At 39.3% G+C, this 22,512-nt stretch overlaps 1 protein-coding gene across 1 annotated transcript in view; it reads left to right on the forward strand.

Annotated features, from left to right (window-relative positions):
- The first annotated feature begins 1,182 nt into the window (after positions 1 to 1,182).
- Positions 1,183 to 22,512, forward strand: part of phf12.L (PHD finger protein 12 L homeolog) — a 45,104-nt gene continuing 23,774 nt past the window's right edge. Inside the window, 3 exon segments of the mRNA NM_001091196.1 lie at positions 1,183 to 1,701; positions 6,524 to 6,705; positions 22,396 to 22,468. Coding sequence (NP_001084665.1) covers positions 1,648 to 1,701; positions 6,524 to 6,705; positions 22,396 to 22,468 — 309 coding nt within the window. The 5' untranslated portion in view covers positions 1,183 to 1,647.

Genomic DNA, 22,512 nt, shown 5'->3' on the forward strand with positions numbered 1-22,512 from the left:
GTCATGATGCCCAACCCAACATCACAGCCCCACCCCAATGCTATCTGCCCCGCCCCCTACTCGGGTTTAGCCTCTGGCAACCCTTCTTGTAACTTATAATTTATTATGGGTGTATCACATTGTACCCTACCCCCGCTAGGGATATTATAAAGCACGAAAACAGGGAGATCTACATCTCTATGCAATCACATTTGAACAATGGTGTGAAACCGCATTGAAACATTTCCTGTAGTAATGCCTGCTCTGTTTAGTTACACAACTCCCTTCCCCTCCCACACAACTTCTGTACCGGAAGTGCCACCGCAGACTTCCGGAGTGCTGAACTCCATGAATTGTGCGAACAATGTCTTTCTTTTCAACCAACTTTATTTGATTAATTAGAAATAAACATCACAAGTGCGAGATTTCCCCCCAATCACAAGGCATAACTAAAACACGGAATAGAATAGTGGTTGCCTACGACGTAAATGAACTGTGGAACAATGATTAAGCCATGTTGTAGTCGTTTCAGTATTGTATTGTTGAACAGCAGCAGCCCTGCGCTAGGTTATTATGTGTCTCGCTCTGACGCACATTAAGCGCCGAATGAATTCTCCTGCTGGTTTAATAGAAGACAATTTTGGGCGCGCAGCTAACAAAGACAGCGGATGTGCCGGGCGCCAGTGTCGTGACGGCGTGCAAGAGAAAGCATCGTGTGAATCAAACCGGCAACATAAACAAAACAAAAAAAACACGCTGAAAATTTTATATGCAAAAAGACGACTGACAGCTGAACGTTTTTATTGTTATTTTGCGAAATCCTTCCCTGCCGCCTCCAATATGGCGCCCGTGTTGTCGCGTACGCCATGTTGCTTTGGGCAGCGAGTTGCGCAGCAGGGCTCACGCTCAGAAGAGCACCAAAACAGCCCATTGGTTTCCTCCGTGAAGCGAAGACGCGGTGCGCATACATCGTGACGCCAACGTTCACTGTCTAGCGGCTGGCACGCCTCTCGCCGATTTGCGCATGCGCAGACTGCTGTCTCCCGCGCAGTCACTTTGCGCCAAGTGCGCGGCCGCCGCTGGGGGGAGGGGGAAGACGCACGTAAGCATCCACGGAAGGGAGCCCTACCTCCATAGCGGCATACCGAACTCCCGCCTCTTCCTTCACAGCTGGCTTGGAGTCGCATTTTTGTTTGAATATTACGAATTGGGCCGCCATGGCCGGAGCCTTCTCGCTTCCCTTTACCCACAGTAGCCTGAAGATGAGAGACCGGCGGCAGCTCGGCTAGGCCCTTCGTAGGCCTCGCCACATCCCCGGGAGCAGGGATTGAGCGCTTCTTTTTGTTTCTCGCCATTGCCTTGCAGCAAGGAGACCGTGAGGAGCGCTCGTCCCCGTCGCAGCATTCTCCTGCCTCTCTCCCTGGATTAATAACACCGTTACTCGGCCTGTCCCACCCCTGCTCTGGGCTTCACGGCTTCTCCCTGGACTCCACGGCTTCTCTCTGGGCTCCCCTGCTTTTCTCTGAACTCCACGGCTTCTCCCTGGGTCCTGCTGCCAGGACAGGCCTTGTCTGACTGCTGCTTTGGCCTTCTCCTCAGCGCCTCTCCTGCCTACGTTTTATATTTCTGAGAAATAAGCATTTGGCATCCCGCCAGTCCCATCCGATCATGGAGACCAAAACCATCGTGTACGATCTGGACACCTCTGGGGGTCTAATGGAGGTAAGGAGTGGGGTGGCTTTTCTTTGGCTAGCCTAATCATTTCAACTCAAATTCCTATCTTGACAACTACAGTTTGATGAGCAGCCCCCAGCTGCTGTACAACCACAACCCTTCTCTTTTGCCTGCTGCTTTATACACATGGAGCATTCACTTCCCAGTTAGCCTTGTTTCAACCTTACACACTGTAAAGGGGATCCCACCCAAATGGCATAATGGAGACTGATGTCATTAAAAGCAACTTTCCCATCTACATTAGGTAAAAAGCAATGTGTGAATTGATTTGCTACCAAACTAGTATCTGTCCTGCTTTATATATAAATTTCCTGCTCGATTACAACTCCTTTAACCATGTAGCACTGTGTTCTCCAACTAGGGTTGCCACCTTTTCTGGAAAAAAATACCGGCCTTCCTATATATTTATATTTTTTCCCTATTAATAACAATGGGATCAATCATCATTTTCACCGCCCAGGCCGGTAAAATACCGGCCAGTTGGTAACCCTATGCCCAACCAGTAGCTTGTGAGCAACATGTTGCCTTCCAGTAACTTGAATGTTGCTCTGTGTCCTCAAACCAGGTGCTTATTTTCGAATTCCAGGCGTGGAAGCAAGTTTTAATTGCATAAAAACTAAGTAAAGTGCCAAGCAGAGCCTCATGTAGGCTGCCAGTCCACATAGGTGCTACCAAATAGCCAATCACAGCCCTTATTTGGCTCCCCAAGGAACCTTTTAATGCTTGTGGTAAGGTGGCCATACACGGGTAGATAATGCTGCCGATATCGGTCATTTAGACCAATTTGACAGCTAATCTGCCTGTGTATGGAGGCTTCCGACGGGTCTTTCCGTTCGATATCTGGACATATCGACCAGGAAGGTTTGATTTTTCTCCTCACCGACTCGTCGGAGCCCATTGCGCTCGCCGGAATCCAATCGTTAGGCCATAGGGCCGAACGCTCAGACTCCGGATATAGCTCTGCCGTTAGTGGCATATCTGGGAAAAGTTCTGCTTGTTTTGCAATGTCGCCAAACAAGCAGATCTTATAGTGCATGGTCACCTTTACTCCCCAACTCTTTTTACTTTTTGAATGTGGCTGACGGGTAAAAAAGGTTGGGGATCCCTGATGTAACACCAGCCGGCTGGCTAGAGACCTGCCATATTGTGTCAAGAGTACAGAAATGTAACTTTCACTGGCGTTAACGTTTACAAATAACTCTTCTAATCGATTTGTATTGTAGAGTTGCTTAGAATGGCCTCATGTTTCATTATGCAAGAAAAGAAATGGGGGTGGAAATCCTCTTTTAACCCACCAGTCATTTGTCCAGGGCAAGCAGTGTGCATTGATATTTAAATGGGCTGGAATTTTTTTTTCATGCTCCTAAGTTACTGAACTCTGGCCACTCTGCTGCTTGAAAGTTTAATGTGCTGTTTTAGCAGGCATGGCACACAATGAAATATCTACTGCTTTCTTCCCGTAAGGAAGCATTACGTATTTGAATACTCCCCTTTCCATTATTTTTAACATGCTAAGAAGGAGCATTCTGATTTGCCCTTGGAATGCCCTAGACTCCAGGCACTTTATGCATTATTTGTTTTTAAGTTCCATGTTTATTAGGCCTACATACATGACATTTAAAAATAAATATACTCAGTTGGCCTGGGGCTGGTCTGGCGGAACACTTTAAACGACATTACTTTGTACTACATCTTTTGAATAACCAAGGCACCATGTGTATCAAAAATGTAGAAATTTTTGATGCCTCGGTCAGGAGGAAGATAATCTACAAATCCCATCACCCTTACTATTTTTACAGGTAAATAAAGTGTGAAGGATTGTTTAGAACTGTAGGAGAAGCTTGAGTTTGACGCCTGCAGTGTAGTTATTTTTAAATATGTGGGTGGAAGCCTTTTCCTCCTGTGGCAATGGATAATGATATGGTCACTGTGTACATTTAGCTCTCTTCACATAGGTGTGTGGTCAGTTGCTGCCTTTCAGTACCAACCACTTTGTTTTGTCACTAAATCCATTCAAACATATGAAGTCTAGTTTTAAAAAGGAAAATGAAATCTAATTTACCTTTGCAACCCCAGACTGAGTCAAGTTAAATGGTTTATTTGTGTTTCCTTCGAGATAAATGTGGATTTGTTTCAATGTGTCAGCTGGCTTGGTCGGGCAAAAGTTATTTCTTTGTGTGACTCCTTTCTACACGCATAATCAAATAGTTTGGTGTGAATAAACATATCGTTTCTATAGGGTCAGGATCTGATTAGATGGGTATGAGATAGATATATATATATATATCTATCTATCTATCTATCTATCTCATACCCATCTAATCAGATTCTGACCCTATGGAAACAATATGTTTATGCACACCAAACAATTTGATTACGTATATATAAAAAATAGTGGTGAGCACAACTTTCCCTTGTTTGTTATAGTTTATACAGGAGCAGTGACCAGCTCCATGTTGTAGCTCCCACCCTTCCCAACTATAGTCAGGTGATCCCACTGGTGTCTAATAAAAGGGCAGCCAAGTTTGGGAGTTTTACTTTGAAAGCAGCTAGTAAGTTGCAGGTAAAACTTAGTCCCTTTTGTAAAATGTATAATGAAGCAATAGAATTCTTAATGAATCAGATAAAATTGAGCATAGGACTGGCCAGATATGGGATGACTTTGACGTAGTTGGCCAGCTTAAATATATTGCAATATATGGACAAACAATCCCTGTGTTGTTTAAAGGGTAAGGCATTTTTCAGTAGCAGTATGCACAAAATGTCGCTGTCTAAAATATATTGATAATGGGTTGAGTGCAGAGGAATCTTGTATTTGTCTCTCTCTCTCTCTGTCTGTCTGTCTCTCTCTCTCTCTCTCTCTCTCTCTCTCTCTATATATCTATATATCTATCTATATCTATATATATATATATATATATCTATATATATATATATATATATATATATATATATATATATATATATATATATATCTTGACCTCGGTGTGCTTAAAGGAACAGTAACACCAAAAAATGTAAGTGTTTTAAAGTAATGAAAATATCTTGTACTGTTACCCTGCACTGGTAAAACTGATGTGTTTGCTTCAGAAACACTACTATAGTTCATATAAACAAGCTGCTGTGGAGCAATTGCGGAAATTGAAAAACGGCTATATGGCACAGGTTAACTAATGGATAACAGATAACCCCATTAGACAGACAGAGCTTATCTTCTATCTGCTGTGTAACTTGAGCTTTTTCTCCTTTTGAATGGCTGCCCCCATTGCTACACAGCAGCTTATTGATATAAACAATTGTAGTGTTTCTTAAAGGAGAAGGAAAGGTTAAAACTAAGTAAGCCTTATCAGAAAGGTCCATCTAAATATACCAGTAACCCCCCAAAGTAATGTTGCTCTAAGTCCCCTGTCAAAAGAAACACAGCATTTCTTTCCTTCTATTGTGTACTCATGGGCTTCTGTATCAGACTTCCTGCCTTCAGCTTAAACCTCATTGCCCTGGGCAAGAGCATGCTCAGTTTGCTCCTCTCCCCCCACCCCTCCCTTCTCTACTGTAATCTGAGCCCAGAGCAGGGAGAGACTCAGGCAGGAAGTGATGTCACACCACATTAATATTGCAGCTCCTATCCTAAACAAACAGAGAGTTTCTAGAGCTTTTTACTCAGGTATGGTAAAACATTCTACAGAATAAATATAGCATTCTAGCTTGCACTATTGCAGCTAATCTATTGGCAATAAAAAGCCTCCGTATCTTTCCTTCTCCTTTAAGCAAACACAGCAGTTTTACCAGTGCAGGGCAACACTGCATTATATTTTCATTACTTTAAAACACTTTTATTTTTTGACGTTACTGTTCCTTTAAACAAAGAAAGTGAAAGCCACTGAAGCAAGTGCTGAATGGACTGCAAGAAATAAAATAGTGGATAGGTGGCTGAACATTATAAGATCCTCTCATTTGACATGTCACAAGTCTTACCAAATGTGGATGATATCAGGTTAATCTGGTTGTTTATGTTTAGGGCCAATCAATCAGATTACAGTAACTGGAATAGGTGCTGTCGGGACAAGGGCTTAATCAATGAGCCAAAGTGCTCCTCGATCCAGCAAGAAAATCAACTCTGCCCAATCGACATCTGGCCAATTTTTGGCAAGATAACGATCGGATAACCCCATCAGAGGGCCCCATACATGGACATATAATTTGGCATCTTAAATCTGCCCGAGTGTGGCTCTCCTTCGTCTTCTTAAAGGAAAACTATACCAACAAACAATGTAGGTCTCTATAAAGTTATTGTATAAAACGGCTTGTGGAAAACCCTGCTTCATGTAAATAAACCATTTTCAGGATGATATACATTTTCAATAGTATGTGCCATTGGGTAATCTTAAATAGAAAATTGTCATTTTAAAAAATAAGCACCACCCCCTGGGATCGTAGGATTCATTGTGCACACAAACAAAGCAAACAAACCATACATGTTAGGTTGCATGTGCCAATTAAAAGCAAGTTCTGTCTTTTGCTTCCACACTTCTTCCTGTTAGAGTTGTAGTATTTCTGGTCAGCTGATCTCTGAGGCAGCACACAGACCATCACAAAATGGTGGTTCAAGGCAAGAGATGTAAAAGGGCAATATTTATTCAAATATATTTACCTGTTTGGAAAAATTCTTTACTATGTAACTATCTGTTCCTTAAATATTCATTTTGGGGGTAAAGTTTTCCTTTAAGGATTCCGGATTTCTTGCATGCTATATAGTTAACTCCAGCCCTTTAGTTCCGTGAGCTTATGTATCCTTCTTTCATTCATCTAGCAAATTCAAGCACTGTTGGCTCCACCAAAGAGTGAAGAAGGGGAGAAGAAAAGCAAGAGGCCAGAAAAGGAACCCAGGAGAAGTGGAAGGGCCACCAACCATGATAGCTGTGATAGCTGTAAGGAGGGTGGAGATCTCCTGTGCTGTGACCACTGTCCGGCTGCATTCCATCTCCAGTGTTGGTAAGGATTGTGGGAGATTCATTCATAACTGTTTCTTTATTCTGTGTGAGAGTGCTTGAAAATGCAGAATCATTTCTCTTGTAACAATATATATTTCAGATGCTTCCTTTTGGCTGTTGTGCTAAATAACTGTTAGATCCTTCTGTATTTCTTACTGATTTACACATTCCCAGTTTGCATGATTTAATTGCACCCCTCGAACAAGATTCTTTTTTTATTTCACTGCCGTTTATAGCCTTTAATATTATTGTGTGTAGTTTTAGCTCAGCTTGCCTCTGAGTTTAGGTAATGAACACTCTGCTTCTCTTTAGCTTTTGTTAGGTTTTAGCTCCCAGTGTTCTCTACTACTAAAGGGTGTCCAGGGATCCTGGGAATGATCATTCGGCAGCTGCAGAGCGAAGATCCCTCGCTTCTGTTATCTGCAACATCCCATGGCAACGGAAGGGTTTCAGCTTGAGCATGTTGCTAGATCAGTTTTTTCTGGTTTATTGAATTTGCAGGGAAATTATTCGACTGCCTCTTTCTCGGTTCACTTATTTTGATGCCTGGCCCAGTGTGTTTGGTTCATATGTATTGTTGCAATACGTTTGGTTTTAGTAGCTTGGACTTTTTTCTCATCACTTATTTCCTCAAGGTTACCACTGAAGTAAATGTAGTCACTTTTTTTTTGATAGGAGGAATTGCAACATGTAACAAACAGCCTGGCTTAAGTCTAGAGCTGATCTTGAGAGTCCAATAGTTGGCCAGTAGGGGGCATGTGTTGTTTGTACAAACATCAGATTGGCAGTGGCAATATTCTGTTGTTCATTATAATTAAAAAGGAAACGAGGGGGGGCAGCAATTTTTAAGTTATCTTTTTGCAAGAAAAAAGTTAATCACACAGTGCAGTATTTTTGCTTATGACACTTGATTTCAAGGTGGGATGATTAAAAAAAAATCAGCCTTTATTCTTTGCGCTCGTAGGCCTCAAGCACACGGGCAGTTTCGGGGAGATTTAGTCGCCTAGCAACTAATCGCCTCTGCTGCGGGGCGACAATCTCCCCGAACTGCCTTCCCCCTGCCTGCTAGAATGACAAAACGCCAGCGCCAATGCACTTGTGGCGATTCGATTTCCGAAGTTGCCTCACGAGGAAACTTCGGGCGACTTCGGAAACCGAAGCGCCGCAAGTGCATTGGCGCTGGAATTTTGTCATTATAGCTGGGGGAAGGCTGCTGGTGTGCTTGTGCCAGTATTTCTGAATTTGTTACCCATACTGTAGTTTGTAAGTTACTGTGTTTGCATGATGTTTGTTTCTTTTATGCATCATTTATCAAAAAAACTAGAGTGCTATTTTATAATGTGGTTTTATGTGTGCTCTTTCTCTGGTGAGAGAATTGAACATGGCTTCACTTATATTTTTGTCACTGATTATGTTAACTCCACTACAGATTCGAAGTGGAGGACAAAAGGACAACAATGCAGATTTACTGCTAATGTGCGAATTTATTGCAATCCACACGACATGTTTCGGGCAGCATATGCCCTTATTCAAGTGGGACATTAATAGGACCTGCTATCCTCTGCTCTATTGTGTATAAACTACAGTGTGATCCACTACAGATTCCTTGAACTGATGCTTTTCAAAATGGCTTTCATTTTTGGAAATCGTTTGAAATGCTGGTAGTGTCATAATAAAAGCTGAACTAGGAGTCAACTGCTTAAAGGAACCGTAACACCAAAAAATTCGTTTTTAAGTAATGAAAATATAATGTACTGTTGCCCTGCCCCGGTAAAACTGATGTGTTTGCTGCAGAAACACTACTATAGTTCATATAAACCAGCTGCTGTGTAGCAATGGTGAAAATTGGAAAAAAGTCTATATGGCACAGGTTAAATAGTGGATAACCGAAAACACTGTTATGTTCTACAGAGTTTATCTGCTGTGTAACCTGAGCCTTTTCTCCTTTTAATGGCTGCCCCCATTGCTACACAGCAGTTACAGTACAGGGCAACGCTGCATTATATTTGTATCACTTTAATTTTTTGATGTTACAGTGTATGTGAGTGCATCATGTTGCAGATTGACTACTACAACTGTTAACTTGTCTGTCCCTCTGGAGACTCATCAGTCCAGTCCATAATAAATACAGCTTCTACACTTATACACCTCACCAATTCCTACTTCTGCTGCCATTCAGAAAGAACTTCAAAACACTGACCTTGACTTCATAGTAGTTTGCTTTGAACTTGGCTTCACAACACCTCACTCATTACTTCTTCACAGGCCCCCACTGAAGACTTCACCAAAAGCTGCACCCTTCTTTAAAATTCCCCTCTACTTTTGATGAGCCTTCCAATCTTTCAGACTTCAAACAATCTCTTATGGAATGTTTATTTAGAGAAGGTTGAACTCGTCTAGCTTCTTCAGGATGACTGTCAGCTGTTGAAATAACAATATGAAATATATGTAACATAAGCAATATCTCACACAATACAGTGTGTCATTAATGATAAAGTTAATTGTTCTCTGGTTCTCTGGTTCATATATATATATATTTTTTTTTTTTCCTCTTTTATTTAAAAAAAACAACAACTTTTTTTAACACAAGGCCTGTTTATTTTGCATTTGTGAACAAAGTTGTTTATGTTCTCTTAAGCTGGATTAGCCAATAAGGATGCCTTTAACTAGCCTAGCCCTTTGAGAGGTCCCTTGAGTTCAGAATATCTGGAGCTTATACTTTTAGGATTATTATATAAGACAACAAGGTCTTAAGATTTCTAGCTGAAAGCACATAATTAAATTACATTTTTATTAGTCATTACTGTTGGCCAGGATATAACATAGTGCAAAGATAACAGCTAAAAAAAATACATGATGACTGTAGAATATTATTTACTTTTCTGTGTGTACTGTAGTATTGTTTGATTTTTGATGGAAGCCACTCCAGGTCAGTTGCTGTAGTCACCAATCTTTATTTACTTTGGAGACAAAAGGTGTTGCACATTTGTGGAGTCAAATAGTATGTATATTTTACTGTGTTTTTTTTTTTTTTTTAAATCTGGCACAGTGACCTGTTCCCTTGAACGTAGCCTTTTTTTTATGCCATTGGTCCCCTTGAACAAGTGTTTTGAGCATTCTCTTTTCGGAAGAGATGACCACTTGTAAATACTGGATGATGACCCTCATCACATCATTAGCCATTTGAAAATATAGTAACACTGTACGATTGTAGAGACGATTGAGTGTACAATCTCATTGCTGATAACAACGTTCTCCATAGAAAATTTTTACAGCCAGATGGAGGAAAACTGATCCATGTGCTTCAAAGCCTATCCCAACCTCGCCCGCTGTAATAGAACACCTTTTCAGAAGTTGGTTGGACTATGCACTTTTGCAAATACCGCACAAAATGAATACTACCGGTAATTATTGATCGTAGTGGCTAAATAAGCATGGCTGAGCAGTATATGCGAATCGAAGGTGAAAACCACCTGGAATAAAATTAACATCACTTTCAATAACAGGAATGGTCACTATAGCCACAAAAAAAGTTCCTCTATTTAATTCTTAAAATCTGTGTATTGTCTCTCTGGTTCACCTTTATATACATTGCCATATTTAAAGGAAAACTATACCCTCAAAATGAATACTTAAGCAACAGTTTATATCATATTAAGTGGCATATTTAAGAATCTTCCCAAACTGGAATATATATTTAAGTAAATATTGTCCTTTTACATCTCTTGCCTTGAACCACCATTTATGATCTGTGTGCTGCCTCAGAGATCACCTGACCAGAAATACTACAGCTCTAACTGTAACAGGAAGAAGTGTGGAAGCAAAAGACAGAACTCTTGTCTGTTAATTAGCTCATGTGACCTAACATGTATGGTTTGTTTGTGTGAATCGTACAATCTTATTTTTTAAATTGGCAATTTTCTATTTATGATTACCCAATGGCACATACTACTAGTAAATTAGTATATTATTATGAAAATGGTTTATTTACATGAAGCAGGGTTTTACATATGAGCTGTTTTTTGCAATGTCTTCTTATAGAGACCTACATTGTTTGAGGGGGTATAGTTTTCCTTTAAAGGAATTGGAGAGTCAGAGAAATCATAGTGACAGAGGGCAGAGCTGATGCACATCGCCATATTGGAGGGAACTGGAGAATGACGAGGAAAGTTGGCGGAACTGCTGCCATGGTCGATTTACTAATAGGGGAAAAAAAATATTTTATAGGTAAAGGCCAGAATTTGTTGTTAAGCCGCTCTTTTTTTTTGTTTGTTTGTTTTTTGCATAATGAATTAAATCCTACCACATTGCAAGAAATGAGAAGTGATCAGACATGTTGTGCATTCCTAAGGGGGAACATGCTTGTGTGTAAGAGCTTTATTTCCATTTCCGGTCCATTGGGAATCCTTCTAAACTATAGGCAACTGAAACATGGCTGTAATATTTTCACATCATGGTGACCGTCGGGCTTCCCAGGCTGAACTTCCAAAGTCCTAACGATTTCAGCCACCGTTCCAGGGCACAGTAAAAAAAAAATTAATTTAGTTTGATGCCATCTCATGTGATATCTTCCAGACCTCCCCCCTACATTTCTTCTCTTTCCATGTATCTATGCCCTGTGAGAGGCTGTTTTTACCCTCCCGTACAGAAACGCGTTTCTAGGATACCACTCTTATGTCTACACACTTGATGACCTCAAAAAAAAGCAGTGTAAATTGATTCCAGAGAAGCAGCTTAGAGAAGTGCAAACCGAGCATGGAAAATTACAGATCTATGTGAAAGGGCCTAAGCCAATCTGAACAAATGGTAAGCTAAGAATTTGACTTTTTATTTTTCCAAACATAGTGATAGTTGTCAGATATCCATGTACAGTATGAAATGAAAGTGTTGTTCCTGACCACTGGTCTCCACCACACAATGCTGTGGCTATCTTGGTTATTGAGTCTGGCTCTTGTGGTTGAGAAGTAGAGATTTTAGTGATTTTTTGAATTCTCTGTACAAAATATGTATTTCTCTGCAGTTCTCCAAAAGATACTTAAAAGCGACCATATACCCATTTTTGACATGTCTGAAATATCACAACTAAATATAATTTTGTTGTTTTACAGACACACAAATAAAACCATGGTAGTCTGTGTCTACTTGCTGGGAACATTCAACCGCCCCCAGGCTCACATTGAAATGGATGCAAACCCTTTTATTGTGGAATGATGGATTCTGGGGCTTGAAGTCCCTCTGCTTTTCCACAGAATCTATGCACCACCCATTGTCAAAAGCAGAGCGACCTCAAGTTCCAGAATTCATCACTTCACAGTGAAACAAGGTGAGGAAGAGGTTTCATTACTCTGTGAGGCAAAGTGGGGCAGGTAACTGCTTCCAGGCAGCAGAGGGAGATGATCATGATTTCTTTTCTTTTTTTTCTAAAAAAATTAGATAGTTTTGTGCACTTTCTCTTCACAACCCATGTCAAAATGGGTGTATATTTTCCCTTTAAAGACTATACGTTAAATTGAATAGTCAATTGTGTAATACTGCGGAGAAGGAAAGAAAAAGAGGCTACTTCTATCCAGTTCGATGTCAGCTTTGTGCAATCTGGAGACTTGCACAAACCCAGGGAAAGCCAAAGCAGATTGTGTTTTGGGTAGATTTAAATTCGGTATCCAAGTATTGAAAGCACAAATGCCCACAGCAGTATGTTGTTTTCTATTGAAATAGTCATAGGCGATTCAGAGATTTCTTGTAATTTCTAGGCTCTAGATCGTATTCGCTTCAGTGGCACAGGCAAATAATTGCTGTTTTACAGTAGAATGACTGAGAGGCTTCCTGCTTTGCAAAACCGGAAATAAACGGTACTCTAAAATAAGCCATGTATGCAGCTGCATAGTATCAGCTGGTGTCACTTCACATGGGCATTTCACACCCCTATACAACAGACGAGTCCTTACACTAAAGCTGGCTATAGATGTTGAGATTTTTAAAAGATCCGATCATCATCGTGAGACCACGATTGTCTTGGAACGATCATACGAATTGTCCATCAACTGAAAAGACCAATTTGCCAGGAAAACAAAGGGGAGCTGCCTGCTTGGCCCTGCAAACATAGATAGATTGCACTGGACCGACAAAGATTTTTTGACCTGGCCGATCAATTTCCTGACAGATGTCGGATGAAAAATCGTAAGATGTTCGATCATTCGAATCCCACTAACCACACGATAATTTTGATGGATTGGTCGGTCTTTGCTAAAATCGGTCGATCGGCAAGAAAAATATTTGTGTCTATGGGAAGCTTTACACTGTGCTCTAAATGGTTTCTGCCTGTTTTAATTAAACTATTTTTATTTGTTGCACTAAACCATAATTTTTATACTTGATCCCATTGTTCTGATTTAACTTCATTGCAGTTGTGGGATGGGCAAAAGGTACTTGATCAAATTAGCTTTTCTAGTTAAACTCCTCTTTTGAGAAATGGATTTCAGTGCAGAATTCTGCTGGAGCAGCACTATTAACTGATTCATTTTGGAAAAAATGTTTTTTTTCCCATGACAGTATCCCTTTAAGAAGAGGCAGAAGTTCTGTAGGGCTATATAGGGGCCCCTGACTTTAAGCTGGCCGTAGATGCAAAGATTCGGATCGGGTGTGGAGAGTCCCGGCATTTTTCGTCCCACTGTCCACTTATCCATATTTTTTAGCCATAGTATCAATTCTGTTCTAACCCATATACTTACACACCAGATCCCATTACATTGTGGCTAAAGTTTATAAAGCTCTTGGAAAGAGTAGGAAGGTAACGCCTACAAGTCTTATTAACCCCTTATGAGTAGGCTTACCCCCAATGTTAAAGTTCACAAAATGTGGGTAAAACCTGGAAAAAACACTTACTAACAGTTACATATTAGGTTGTTGCTTTTCCCTAGTCGCTTTGGCTCGCCACTCTATCTAGCCATGGGCTCCTTAGACAAAATGCCATTTGGGGTGTTGCATTTTTCCACCAGACATTCATCAAGAGTTCTTGACTTCATGAGAAAGACAGATTATATCCAAGACACACACAACGCATGAAAAATCTGTGTTTGATACTGTAACTGCCCTTTTCTCAAACTGAGATATGTAAATATTATCTTGAGCTTGGTTTTCTTGAACATATGTTTCCTGAAGATAGTGTCACAAATGAGTAACCTGGCTTTGTGATATTCAAAACTGCTTGTCACTGCATTTATACTTAATGAGAAAAAAAATCTCGCCTTGATACGAGCTCATTCCGTTGGGCTTATTACATGAAAAAATTCTTAAACTATCTGAACTGCCAAAAATAAGTATTTTTGTTTATTTCTACATTTTATGCAGGCATACAGAGATTCTTATATTGGAGCGGAGACACTGTTCGTCTGACTATAGAATTTTAAGGGTGAAGTCACATGTGGCGTTTGTACTTTGCGTTTTTAAAAACGTGCATCCCGAGCATAAGTACACACAAAATGAAGCCCTATTGAAAATAATGGAATACACACTATAGCAAATCCCACTGGGCTCTTGCAAGCCAACATCCGCCACTCAACGTCAATATTTGCGTTTTTCAGCAGAAACGTCCATACGCCAAGAAAACGCCAAATTATTGAACTCTATGGGATCCGCAGGTTTGGGAATGTATACTTCACTTAAATGTTTTTTTAAAAACACAACGTCTGACCTTACCCTAAAGGTGGCCATACACGGGCAGATAAAGCTGCCGATATCGGTCATTTGGACCGATTTGACAGCTTATCTGCCCGTGTATGGGGACTTCCGACGGGTCTTCCCGATCAATATCTGGCCACGATATCGATCGGGAAGGTTGGATTTTTACCCGACCGACCCGTCGGAGCCGCTTGGCGCATCGTAATTCGATCGATAGAATGAATGTTGTCATTGAACCTTCCCTCATTTTGTTCTGTGATAAAGTGAGAGATTCTGGAACTCAGAGAGTGATATTCTGAGACCACTTGCAATTGGTTTTCATTTTACATTATTAGTGTTTTTTCAGTTATTTAGCTTTTCTGGTTGCAATTTCAGCAGTCTGGTTGCTAGGGTCCAAATTATACTAGCAACCATGCATTGATTTAAATAAAAGGCTCGAATATAATTAGAAGAGGGTCTGAATAGAAAGATAAGTAATAAAAAGTAGCAGGAACTATAAATGTGTAGCCTTACAGAACGTTTCTTTTTAGATCAGGGGTCAGTCTCCATTTTGAAAGCTGGAAAGAGTCTCAGAAGAAAAAGGCCAATAATTAAAACTTTAGAAAATAAATAATGAAGACCAATTGAAAAGCTGCTTAGAATTTGCAATTCTATAACATACTAAAAGTTAACCTAAAGGTGAACCGCCCCTTTAAGGTGGGAAGATCAAAAGTACACAAAGATCTGTTATCTGGAAAACCTCATGTCCTGAGTATTCTGGATAACGGGTCCCATACATGTACACATAAATTATTACCGTTCCTAAGCATTTTTTTTACTAAAGCACTTTCTAAACTCTCTATAGTGGCTATATTTCTTTTAGTATTGCAGTAAGGCAAATGGCAAAAAATACTGTGATAATTGAATAGAGCTACGGGGAGACAAAATTCTTGCCACTCATGAAACAATAATGAACGGATAAAGCCAAACAATGGGTAGTTTTGTTAGGGTTTTGATGTGCCGGTATGAGGAATGTTCTTTGGCTGGTATCACTAGCATGGAGCGATTATGATTCACAACTACAAGCCTGTGATAAAGTCTGAAAACTGGTTTAGCTAATATCCAGTGCTGGCTACTGAAGGATTTTGAGTCCTGTTTAAAGGAGACATATAGTATAATTAACCCCCCCCCCTAATATTGTAGGCAATAATGTAAACTATATGGTGCTAGTTTTACTTTAGGGTGTAAATTAATATTGTCTTCAAAATTAGTCCCTTTATTGGTTCTCCCCATAAATGTTCTCTGGTCCCTGTTTGAAATAAAGGGTTGGTGTGTAGGGATGGACGAATTTGAACCATTTAGCTTCGCCAAAAATTCACCAAAATGCATCGGTCTATGGGCTACAAATTTTGTTTTGACCAGCGGCAATTATTTTTTCTCACATTGGAGTCTATAGGTGTCATTTCCGCGGCGAAACTGGGCAAAAAAAGTGCTCATCCCTACTGGTGTGCCTTAACGGGCCCTGCCAGAAGCACAGTTGGAGGGGGACAGCCAATCGCAGCCCTGCAGTCATACAAGCACACAGATAGTCTTCAGTTCCCTATCAGGTCAGCCTAGTTGCTGATTGGTTTTTACAGTGCAGCCAGCTCCCCTTCACAGCTTGTCAAAGCAGGCAACAGATAGGTGGGACGAGTAGGAATCAAAAAGTCAACACAAAACACTACTTTTTAAAGTGCATTTCTTCCATATCTAAAACAGTTTAATGTACTGGTACGTTCTTGTTGTTGGTTTTTTTTTTTTTGTTTTTTTTTTATATACACATGTCCCCTTTAAACTATGTCCACTGTTTCATGTTATTGCCCTCTGCTTTGATTTGCCTCTGTTGCAGTTTTGCCTAAAGGCCACTTATCTTTAAAGTGCTTTTTTTAAGCATATTTTGCTACTCTGCATTACAGAAATAGAGACACTGACATTTAACTTTATGCCTTCTCCTGCTGATCCTAAGTTAATCCTTTGCTATGGTTTTATTGTGTGGGGACATGCAGAGGCAGGACTTGTACCTTGCAGAAGGGTTGAGCATTCATATTTAATCAGTCAAGTCAAATATAGCCTTCTTGCGTATTTTCTACCATTTCTATCTGTGCACCCTGCAGATATAACCCAGGGTTGAAGACCTACACAAGCTGCTGATCTGTTACAGCCAGCATAATGCTCTGCTCCTGGATGAGCATGCTAATGGGAAAATTAAGCACATATCAAATAAAATGTATAATTTCTTAATACAATCCATAATGTGAATCCATTATCACACCTGGTTGTAAGGGTGCAGGCAGACGAGGCTACTGGGGGAGATTAGTCGCCCATCGACAAATCTCTTCTTCTTCGGTCGACTAATCTCCACTAAATACCTTCCCACGGCTAGAATTTTGTTTTCCGAAGTTGCCCGAAGTTTCCTCTTGAGGCAACTTCAGGTGACTTCTAATCTCCCCCAGTAGCATTGTCTGCCACCACACTAAAGGCCCCCATACATTGGCCGATAAAAGCGCAGACTGGACGAGTCGGCAGCTTTATTGGCCCATGTGTGGGGCCATCCGACGGGCGTCCCAGATCGATATCTGTCTGGTTAAAAAATCCCATTGGAACGCAGCCGCATCTGTGTGTCTATGCGGTCCCGCAATCTGACTGCCCGTATCGGATCCTTTCTGATCCGATCGTTGGGCCCTAAGGCCCACGATCAGATCAGCCCGATGTGTGCATATCAAGGAGAGATCTCTACATCTATGGCCCCCTTAAAGGAAAACTATACCCCCCAACAATGAAAGATATTGCATAAAATAGCTGATATGTAAAACCCTGCTTCATGTAAATAAACCATTTTCATAATAAGATACTTTTCTAGTAATATGTGCCATTGGGTAATCCTAAATAGAAAATTGCCATTTGAAAAAATAAGGGCCGCCCCCTGGGATCGTACAATTAACAGTTCTTTCTTTTGCTTCAACCCTTCTTCCTGTTAGTTAAAGTTGCAGTATTTCTGGTCAGGTGATCTCTGAGGCAGCACACAGACCATCACAAAATGGTGGTTCAAGGCAAGAGATGTAAAAGGGCAATATTTACTTAAATATATAGACCAGTTTGGTTATGCCACTTAATATGATGTAAACTATCTGTAGCGTAAGTGTTCATTTTGGGGCTATAGTTTTCCTTTTAGGCATTGCATCTAAATGCATGTTGCCATGTTTTGTCTGATCTGCAGCATTAGTCTAGGACATTTTCCAATTGCAGCCTTTGCAGATGTCTCTATTAACAAAGTGGCTAATTATGTCATTTATTACTCCTAAATTGTTTTGGCTACAGTATTGCTATTTCTCTTGCTTGTTTTGTTACTTATCCGTGTGATTCTTTAATCTTAATTTCTTGCTTAGATGAATGAGCCCAGGTATAAACCCTCGTCCAGTGAAGCATCCGGGGCTAAATCAGGTGCTGGATTTGGCACCATACACATATTACTATAGATGCTCATCTCAGTCTTAAATCTCCTTGTTGTTTTTTTTTTTCAATACAATTTTAAGTCAAGGTTTGAAAGTTTTAGAAGGTTCCAGAAGAAGATGTAATGACTATTTGACTAATAATTAAAAGCTGAAACTGGTCTCTAAGCTAGCACTTCAAAATGACTGCATATACAAATGAAATCAAGTAAATACACAGGCAGGGACTTCATTTTTTCTTCCTTTACGTATAAATATGTGGAGTTTGTTAAAAAGGAAGCAATGAGAAACCACCGCTAGTAACAGATTGGTAAACCACAGCTGAAATATTAAAAAAACAAAAAAAAAGTGCAAAAACTATTACTTTACATTATTTTATATAAATTCTGTATAGTTTTCTTGTACTGCTGAAATTGTATAGGGCTGTAAAATATACACAGACTTTCTGAAGCTAAGCCTGCACAAAAACATTTCAATCTGTGTGGCCTAACAGTTATGTTTTAGAGATCAGTTAGTGACCTTTACAAGCGAAACTACTGCATTGTTTTTTAAACTATAGCCTGCACATTCTGCTTCAGGGATCTACCTCTGTTGTTTCTTGCTTCCGCTTGAGATGTATGTGCTGCTGTGTTCTCTAAGATCTATAAATATGTTTTGTCATGCTGGATGGACAGCTGCTATGTGTCTGGACAGGAATAGGTTTACAAAGAAATGCCTCATACACAAACTCCTTCCTTAAAGGAACCGTAAAAATTAAAAGCTGTGTGTCTGCTTCAGAAAGACTACTATAGTTTATATAAACAAGCTGTTGTGTAGCCATGGGGGCAGCCATTCAAGCTGGAAATAAGGAGAAAAGTCACAGGTTACACAGCAGATAACAGATAAGCTCTGTCCAATACAATGGTGTTTTATCTGTTGTCTTTCATGTAACCTTCCCCTTTGCAGCTTGAATGGCTGCCTTGTGGCTACACAGCAGCTTGTTTGTATAAACAGTAGTAGTCTTTCTAAAGCAATCACAAAGCTTTCAACAGTGCAGAACAACTGTATATTATATGTTAATTACTGTATTACTCTTTCAGTTTTTTGGTGATAATGTTCCTTTAAAGGGGTGGTTCATCTTTAAGTTAACACTATGTTATAGATTGCTCTCTTCCTAGCAACTTGCAATTGGTATAGTTTTATAATTGTCTTCTGCAGCTTTCAAATGGGTTAACTGACCCCAGCAGCTGAAACCTTTTGCTCTGCAAGGCTACAATTTTATTGTGGTTTTGTATTACTTCGCTTTCTATGCAGGCTCTCTCCTATTCATATTGACATTTTTTTATTTAAAGGAACCGTAACACCTAAAAAATTTAGTGTTTTAAAGTAATAAAAATATCATTTACTGTTGCCCTGCACTGGTAAAACAGATGTTTGCTTCAGAGACACTACTCTAGTTCATATAAACAAGCTGCTGTGTAGCAATGATAGAAATTTAAAAAAGGCTATATGGCACTGGATAAATAGTGGATACCAGATAACACCATTATGTTCTACAGAGCTTATCTGCTGTGTAACCTGAGCCTTTTCTCCTTTGAATGGCTGCCCCCATTGCTACACAGCAGCTTATTTATATAAACAATAGTAGTGTTTTTGAAGCAAACACATCAGTTTTACCAGTGCAGGGCAACACTACATTATATTTTTATAACTTTAAAAAAAATTTTGATGTTACTGGTCCTTTAAACCACTACCTAGTTTCTAGGGTAATAAGACCACAGCGACCAGACTGAAGAGATTCTAAACAAAAAGCTAAATAACTTATGACAGGTTGAAGGGAGGTGGGTGATATTACTCCAACTTGCAGTAAAGAGTGACTGAAGTTTATCAGAGCACAAGTCACATGACTGGAGGCCACTGACAATATGTCTAGCCCCATGTAAGATTTCAAAATTAAATATAAAAAAGTCTTGTTGCTCTTTTTAAAAAATGGATTTCACTGCAGAATTCTACTGGAGCAGCACTATTAACACTGCCTCTGCTGTATGGGATTATTTTTCCCTTTTGGAGGGCTACCGTTGTGCTATTGGAGGGCTACCGTAGTACTATTCGGGGGTGCTACCGTTGTGCAATTGGGGGGGGCTACCGTTGTGCTATTGGGGGGCTACCGTTGTGCCATGTTACATGCAGTTTCTCTTTTGTTGTTTTGGAAGTTTGTATTTTTGTTTGTTTTTGTTTCATAATAGTTTGCTTTAAAGATCATATTGATTCTGCATTTGCTTAAGCTATCAGTCTTCTTTCTCCATATGTGTTTGCTTTCCTGGTGCAGTCACAAATGGTTTCTTGTACCACATTATCTTCAGCACACAATTCTGATGATATGAGTACAAGGGTCGCAAACAGGAGGCAGGGAGGGCCTGGAACCTGTAAGGTTTTAAGAGAAAGTGCCACCTTTTTCCTGTTTACAGATGTGCTTTTATATCATAGTGTTTCCTGCCATAAGCCATTGCCTAGTCCTTTCAGCATTGCTCAACATAGGCTCAGATAATGATCATTTATATTCCAGTGTGTCTCTGGTAAAGATATAGAACACGTTTTATATTATGAAACTGACAGCAGGTCGAGGAGGTGATTTTGTGATGGCAATTGCAGCTGGTTACTGACAAGCGAGTCTTAGTATGTTTTCTGGTTATGAGCAAATATGAATTACCATGTCTATATGACATTAGCCATAGAATGCAGAAGGAAAGACTGTTGGTGGCAAATAATAAGCCGTGCTATCATAATTATTGCCAGAGCCTATAAAATGGTTGTTTTAATTTTCAGTGGAAATTTATGGTTTAAATTTTACATTCTGAATCATGTAGGAAATCGTATTGTAACATATTTCTTTTGGCCTAGATTTAAACTCTCTCCCATATGTACTAAAAAGCAGAAAGTTTGCATAGGTGTGATAACACAAAGCAACCAGTAAAGGGGTGGCTCGCCTTTAAGCTAACTTTTAGTATATTATAGAATGGCTATTTCTAAGCAACTTTTTCATTTTTTTTTTTTTTTTTTTTTTTTTTTAAGGTTTGTGAATTATTTGTTGACTTCTGACTTTCCAGGGGGTCACTGACCCCATCTAAAAAACAAATGCTCTATAAGAATATAAATGTATTACTCCTCTTTATATTCAGGCCTCTCCTATTCATATCCCAGTCTCTTATTCTAACTAATGCATGATTGCTGAAATTACAAACTGGAGAGCTGATGAATAAAAAGCTAAAAAACCTCAAAAACCACCAATAATAAAAAAAAAATACAAACCAAATGCAAATTCTGAGAAAATCATTATCTACATCATTCTAAAAGTTAATTTAAAGGTAAATGACCCTTTTAAGAGTTTTGCTTTTACACAGGTGAAGTAAATGCTGCTTTTTGATTAGTTTATATTGGTGACTAGACCTATTGCAGACTTTGCATCTTTATATTATATTTCTTTAAGAATTTTTTGAATTATTAAACTTTCTTCACGTTAAGGTGGTTATTAAACCTCATTACATCAATCAATTGTAATAAGTCCTGGACGGTGGACAAATGCACTTGCATTTTTAATAATTAATTCATTGAAACTTTAACACTAAAGCACTTTAGGGATTCGATCACTTTCATTCCAATTTATGGTGATTTATTTAATGGTGGGCAGATAATTAATTAGAATTGATTTAATCTATTTTACATGAACTTAATGAATTTGCACCTTAATTTATAAACTTTAATCATGGAATTTAATATTTTTAACTTAATTGAAAATAGCATTTGCACTTTAATTGATTAAGTATAAATTTAATTGGGGTGAATTTAGGTGAATTGAAAGAGGATATTGAAGTTTGATTGTTAGAGTTGGAAATTGATTAATTGAAACGGACCATTGGGGTACCTGATAGAAGAGGGTTTCTTTTCTCTTTTTTTCTCTGTTGTATAAAGTTATACTGATCTAATCAGACCTCTTCTTCTATTGAGGGGATAAATCATAATTAAGGGTATCTTTTATCTCATTTATCGAATCAGAAAATCCTCCATCTCAGACCTGTCGAGGGCCTGTATAAGTCAATGGGAGAGGCACCTATCCCCAAATTAAAGTTATCATGGTCTTTGGTGGGTTTAGCCCAAAATCCAACTTTTTGGGGTTTTCGGGCAATAACTCGAAAAATATCTAACTTTTCAGGAGAAAAGGCCCAAAAAATTGTATGATATGGGTTTTCACTCGATTTTTGTTAGATTTTCAATGATCCGACTTAATTTAAGCAAAATCAGGCGTGGGCGTTTGAGCATTTATTTTAGTAAATAACCCCCAAGTTTCGGTCCTCATTTAGTTTTAGGGGTCACACTTAAAGGAGCAACTGTTACAGACAGGCACAAAAGCAATACAAATGAATTAAAAGCCACAAAAAAATAAAATGAAAGACCACTGCACTTTTTTTTTTTTTTTTTGAAGTATTAAAACAGTAGTAATGGGATCACACATAGAGTATATGGAATTTATATCCAGCATCTTTGGCCTAATGTTGTTCTTGTTTTTGTAGCAACCCTCCACTGAGTGAAGAGATGTTGCCTCCAGGAGAGTGGATGTGTCATCGATGCACTATACGCAGGAAGGTAGGGTTATCTTCTTTTTACACACCACTTGCTTTACGTTATGT

The sequence above is a fragment of the Xenopus laevis genome, chromosome 2L, assembly GCF_017654675.1.
Source record: "Xenopus laevis strain J_2021 chromosome 2L, Xenopus_laevis_v10.1, whole genome shotgun sequence".
Classification (NCBI taxonomy): Eukaryota; Metazoa; Chordata; class Amphibia; order Anura; family Pipidae; genus Xenopus; species Xenopus laevis.